The sequence below is a fragment of the Periophthalmus magnuspinnatus genome, chromosome 20 (assembly GCF_009829125.3).
Source record: "Periophthalmus magnuspinnatus isolate fPerMag1 chromosome 20, fPerMag1.2.pri, whole genome shotgun sequence".
NCBI lineage: Eukaryota > Metazoa > Chordata > Actinopteri > Gobiiformes > Gobiidae > Periophthalmus > Periophthalmus magnuspinnatus.
The window spans coordinates 21,969,253-21,975,263 of NC_047145.1; the positions used below are offsets into that span (position 1 = coordinate 21,969,253).

Genomic DNA, 6,011 nt, shown 5'->3' on the forward strand with positions numbered 1-6,011 from the left:
CCGGGGGCAAGAAACCTCTCATGGGCCCCATCTAATATAAACAAATAGGAAGAAGGTCCAATTCCGGGCCCATAACACCCTGGGGTAGGCCTGTCTCTATAACAAATTTTGAATATTTGCGATATATTGTTGAAGTAAATATAGACGATAAACGACAATATTGGAACATATAAAGCAAAATGACCCACCTAAAAAGTATTCTAAATGTACAATATTGTTAAAAAAGGTGAGCTTTAATAAATAAACACATAAATAACCAAATTTATTTATTTAAAGAAGTTATTTTGCATCTATAATGAGTCATAGAAGTTCATAATTAAACTCTCAAAAGCTCTAATCTCATTGTACTACAGAAAATAAATAAATAAAAATGTCCAAATGGTACAAAGAAAAAGTACCCACGATAAATATTGAGCCCTGAAAATGTGTCTATATAGTATTTATCATGACAGGCCTACATTGGGGCCCGGGACTATAGACCGCTTTGTCCTCCCCTGTCGACTCCCCTGCTCATAATAACAGCCCTGTCCATTTGAACAACAAGAAACTAACTGTATGAAGTAAAGTTATGTGCCTGACTTATCACAGAACCACACCCAAGTCATCATCTTGCAGCTATTTGACCTATGTTCCCTATAGGCTAAGCTAACATTTAAGCTTATGTAATGATTCGCAACAATAACTTCAACCTGTTTCTATGTGCTTTCCAAATAGGTCAAGATTTCCGTATCCTTTTCACTCCAGGGCTGGTCAGCGCCAAAAATAACAGGGTTTTGTTAATGCAGCACGGTCAAAAACTTCCCGTGACTCAGTTGTTCCTTAGCAACTGCCCCGGCCCAACCAGTCCGCTCGAACGCACACACGAACATAAAGCGCATTCCTGTACAGAGAAAACATATGGGAGGGGCTGTGAGCGGCGAGGGATTCCCCCAGTGAAAAAAAACAAAAACGTACGACCAAATCACTGCGTACTTAGTGTTTTTTTAATGTGGACTTAAGTCTGTCTGTCAGTGCTAGTAGCCTGAGTTTTCCCATAGTAAAATAAACATAAAGATGCAGAGGTTAACTGGCTGCTTGCTCTCCCTGCTTGAGAAAACATTACAGGCATAAGGAGCGCTTTATAGCAAAAAGGTGGGAAGTTGTACCACAAGCGAGGGCACCCAGCCTTCACCAAACACTGATTGATTAACCCAAAAATGCACACACAGTATCGGCTCTCTCCTGTGTGACCTTGTGGTTTTCTATGACGGTTTTATCCCAGTGAAGGTAGCGTTAGCGTCGCAAAAAACAACACTGTATGAAATGTATTTATGCAGGACGACTTCATAGACTGTCTGGATGTCTCACTTAGTTGTAAATCATTGATACGGGAACTTTTAAGACAAGATCACCTGTTTGTAAAAGTCTAAAGGACTAAACGTGCTAGAACTGAGATGGGGAAAAAAGGGGGTTTGGCTGTTTAGCTTCACAGAAATGGAATATGTTTCAAAGACGAGCGCAATTGGATACTTTAGTGCCACAAGTGTGATATAAAATCTGGTAATGAACTTTTAAAATCACACCTGCACCTGCTTTTAATGTTTTAAATGTATGTACTTACTGTTTTTGTTTGTATTTTTTCTGTAATTTGAACAGGGCAATCATGAAGAAGAGAGTCTAAGTGCTCTCATTGGGTCTGACCATATAAATAAAGATGAAATTAAATAAATAAACATAGACGAGGTGCTATAAAAACAGCTTTAGCCAGTATCAGCGTAGGCCCGCAGCAAACTGTTAGCCATCTGGATATTCACGCCTCGAGAACAGAACCAGCCTGTAGTGCGCCGCGCAGGTTTAAGATGCAAAACACATGCGGCGGACATTCAAAATTTCCCATGTTTCACTGTTTCCAATGAGCAGAGGTTGGAATATGAAGTGGAGCACAAAGTCTGCACCAAGTTTCCACATAAACACGCCTCTGTGTCGTCATAACGGGGAAGATATGAGAGGAAACTTCCAGCTGCAAAAAACAGGCATTATATACACTATAGGTATGGATGTTGTTAAATGTGCTATACAGAAAACAGTCTAATCGCAAACAAATAAAAACTGTATTCAAATTAATACTGGTCAACCCTGTAGTTTACTTTAGACTTCGACAAATTGTTCTGAAGTTAAAAAGGTCCTATAATGTGCAAAACTGACTCTTGTGAAGTTTAAGTCATGTTCTAATGCTGTTCCCTCCTCAAAAACAGACCTGGAGTTGTGTTTTGTTTCATTCATTTGTTCATTTGTTTGAGTAACACTTTATTATTAGTCTGTCTACATCTCCAAAAGAGCTCAAAATGCTCTGTTCCACCTTGTGATGTCGTCTGAGGTCAGGTTAACAGCTCCTTTTACGTTTAGTTCAGTAAAGATTGGTTCTTTTTATACTCAATTATTAATGCAATGCCCTTACACATGTTTAAAGTCTTGAGTTTAAAACATAAATCTCAAAACTATCAGATGTTTCTGGATGCTGGTCTCATTTTGAAAGCTCTAAGGGACTTACCCTTCTGTCTTTCATCCATTTAATAAGTAAAACACATTAGAATAAGCAGCACAGCATTAACTAGAGGAGACTGCGCTGTGCAAAGGTGTAGAACCAAATTAAACCAAACGGTGACGTCTATCAGAGGCACAAAATCATAGAACACACTGCCGGAGCACGTCAGAAACTGTGACAACTACTTAAATTTCAAAAATGTTCTTCAAAACTGGTTTAAAAATAACCAGCTGTGCATTCATTGACGATCCTCTGTTTGTTTCTTGGGCTGTTTTAACTTCCTTAATGATGTAAACAGACTCTATTCTCATTTTGTTGTTTAATGCTTTGCCTTAGGACATGAAACGTAGCTATTGCAATAACTCCTGCATATTTTTGAAGCTGCTTAAATAAATGAAATGACTTTTAAGGTTGCTTATAAATGGTAAATGGTCAGACACAAAGCTCTTTACATCAGGGAACCAGGCACCCATTCGAACCGCCAAACTTCGGACCACCGTTCGGACAAACACTCTGACCAACTGAGCGACTCCTGCACACTGTTTAACCCCTGTAGATATGAAAGGTGTAACTACTGACACAATCTCTACACAGCCATTGTATTTCACATAGCAACAGTCTAATCTAGACATATGACCATCTAATCTGACTCTAAAGGGACAAAGTGCAAACAGACTGGTCATACCAACGTCATACTTTGAAGAGCTGTCAATTCATGAATCATGTAGTGCCAACTTCCAAGCTATCGAGTACGGACTAGAAGACAGCTTTACGGGAACTAGAGAGTCTACAAACTGCACTATTTACAACAAACTGAATGGCACTGAAATCCAGCAGGAAAAAGAGCAGTGGTTTAATAAAGATTTATAGAGAGAGATGGTGGAGCCACACAGTAGAGATTGAAAGATATGGGTTTTTTTCATGGCAAATGTCGATATGATTGTTTAGAATCCAGAAAAACTGATGGCTGATAAACTCTGCTGATATTTTAGGGCCAAGTTTGATTATTTTCTCCAAATTATGTCATTTTAATTTACTACAAATTCCCCTCAAGCCCTTTTTATAACCACAGACCTATAAGAGAGCTGCATAGTCACGTTTTGTGCAGTGATCTCTTCATATTAACAAGTTTAAATAAAGCTTTGTGTGTATTTTTTAGGCAGCAGATTGACCAAAACATAATATCAGCCTATGCTGGAGATATAAGGCTGATAGGAATACACTAAAAAGCCCAAATATTGGCCGATATATATCGATATAACGGTCTATCTCTACCACATAGAGTCTAAATAAAAGCAAGTTTATCAAATTAAATGTAAGAGTCAAGGTGCTAATTTTAATAGCGATAACTGATTTGTTAACACCTGCAATCGTATTGAAGGAAATTATTCACAAGGGGTTGTTTATACTGTAGAAACCTATGGGAGAAAATGAAGGGCTTCGCTATATAATTAGAAAGCCAAGTGACAAGACAATTGGATTAAACAAATTGGTTTCTCAGTGTGAGGGTGAGTCATAGGCTGGTAGGTGTATGTTTATCACATACAAACATTGAAAGGCCTCTCGCTGCGGCGCTCTGCTCTATTGACTTGAGGTCACATGACCAAAGGGAATTCCAGCACAGCTCTGTCAAGATTGTGACCCAGAGGCAGCGGAAAACCAGCTACCCAAACTCACGCTCCTCGCCCTACATCTCCCATCTGTCGGACCGCTTCTATTTCTGAAACATGGGCAAAATATGAAACCTATTAATATATACGGCTGTAGTGTATCTGAGAGGTCGCTCCCACTCCTCCACATAAATAATTTGTAAGGGTGTTTCAAAGCGTGCAATGATGCCTGCAGCATTTTAATGTGATGTGAGAATGAAAGCAGAGGGAAAAATCCTCTGCAGTATTACATAACGCATATCATATACTTACCATCACCAAAGGCCAAAACGACAATTTCCATATTGCTTTGTGCTACCGTGACGCTGGCACACTTTGGAGCGGGAGACTGTGAGAAGTGATGCCAAGTAAGCCAAGGATAATGTGAGACGAAATAACGCTGGCATTATGCAAAGATTCCTACTAAATACTGAAATAAAATTCAACATATGCACATAATTTGACTCTAAAGTTTTATCAAGGGACTTTTGGCAAACTCTGTCTCCTCTTTTACCTCTTACATTCATTAATAAAAGATACGCATATTTTTAGTTGCTTCAAAACTTGCCTAAAGATTTTCAAGGGCATTTGGAGTTTCTACCACACAGAACTGAAATATGTTGTAATGTATGTAAGCTATCCTGGGGCACTTACATGTCTGTGTGTGAACATGTACTAAATCCTGAGAATGAAGTATATATTAATTGCCGTATGTACATTTTAAGTAGAAAATTTAAGCTAAACTATAGTCACCTTTGTGAAGCAATACTATGTAATATCCAGGAAGCCAAATGACACAATAACCTTACACAGAATTCACAACAAAGTAAGATTATTGTTTGTGGTAGTAACTTGCCAGATCAATTGTCTCATAGAATAACAAAATTTGATAGAGATTTGATAATTAGAAGCATGTTTTTTTCTGTCTGCAATACCATCTGACAGCGTTTGACAGGAGGAGAAAACGAAACCACTCACCTCTGAAAGATATTCCATAGAAATCCCTGGTCAGGCGGGTGGTTAATATGCGGCGGGGGTCTGTACGGGCTGTGATAGGCCATGTTTTAAAGGGAATAGCGTCTCAAAATGTGCAAATGTTCAACACCAATGCGCTGTCTGTAATCGGTTCCTTCTCGTCCCGCTGTAGTTGCTTCTTATGAGGCTGGTTTTTGCTCGTGGAGTCCTCTCTCTTGCCTCCTCCGCCTCTCCCTTCAGAGGGGCGTGGCCAAAAAAAAAAAAAATCATTCACCACTTCCGTAACGCGGTGACGTCACATTTTCCGCCGTAAAAATAAAAATAGTTTCGAGTTCGCCACAAACACTGCTTGAAAACTGTCAAAATGTATTATTAAAAAATAGGCATGTACTAGCAAAAGTGTTGGGTTTGTCGCGGTAGTTTTTAAATGTAAGCCTAATATGTCTGCTTCTATAATAAACTTAGATGACTCGTTAGTAAAACTGTATAAATAAACACTGGAACACTATGCTTATTTTCTTAAATGCTTTCTTGACACTCCTAAAGCATGTGGATTGCCTTTACAATGACTACACGGCGGAGAATTAGAAAGACTGGCCCTATTCACTGTCAGTGGTATTCCACAGCTCCTCGAGTTTCATTGTTTGCTTGTTACGTTTAGAAAGACCGAGACCTCTGCGGTAATTTGTCCAATTAAGGCAATCACGTGAAGTACAGTGACTGGACTAGTGTGTCAGTCAGCCACTTGTAAATATCCAATTTCTCTGAATGTTTTAACAGGAAGAGAGTTCGCACAAGTTCACAGGTTAACGATGAGTATTAATTTTCCTACCGTTATCTAAAAGTAAAATGCGTCATTGTTT

General features: G+C 38.9%; 1 protein-coding gene across 2 annotated transcripts in view; it reads right to left on the reverse strand.

Annotated features, from left to right (window-relative positions):
- Positions 1-5,395, reverse strand: part of pdcd6 (programmed cell death 6) — a 41,345-nt gene extending 35,950 nt beyond the window's left edge. Inside the window, exon 1 of one of the 2 annotated variants that reach the window (XM_033985739.2) lies at positions 5,152-5,395. In XM_033985739.2, coding sequence (XP_033841630.1) covers positions 5,152-5,234 — 83 coding nt within the window. In that variant the 5' untranslated portion in view covers positions 5,235-5,395. The remainder of the gene's footprint in view (positions 1-5,151) is intronic. The other variant, XM_033985738.2, reaches the window with a different exon arrangement.
- Positions 5,396-6,011: the final 616 nt, after the last annotated feature.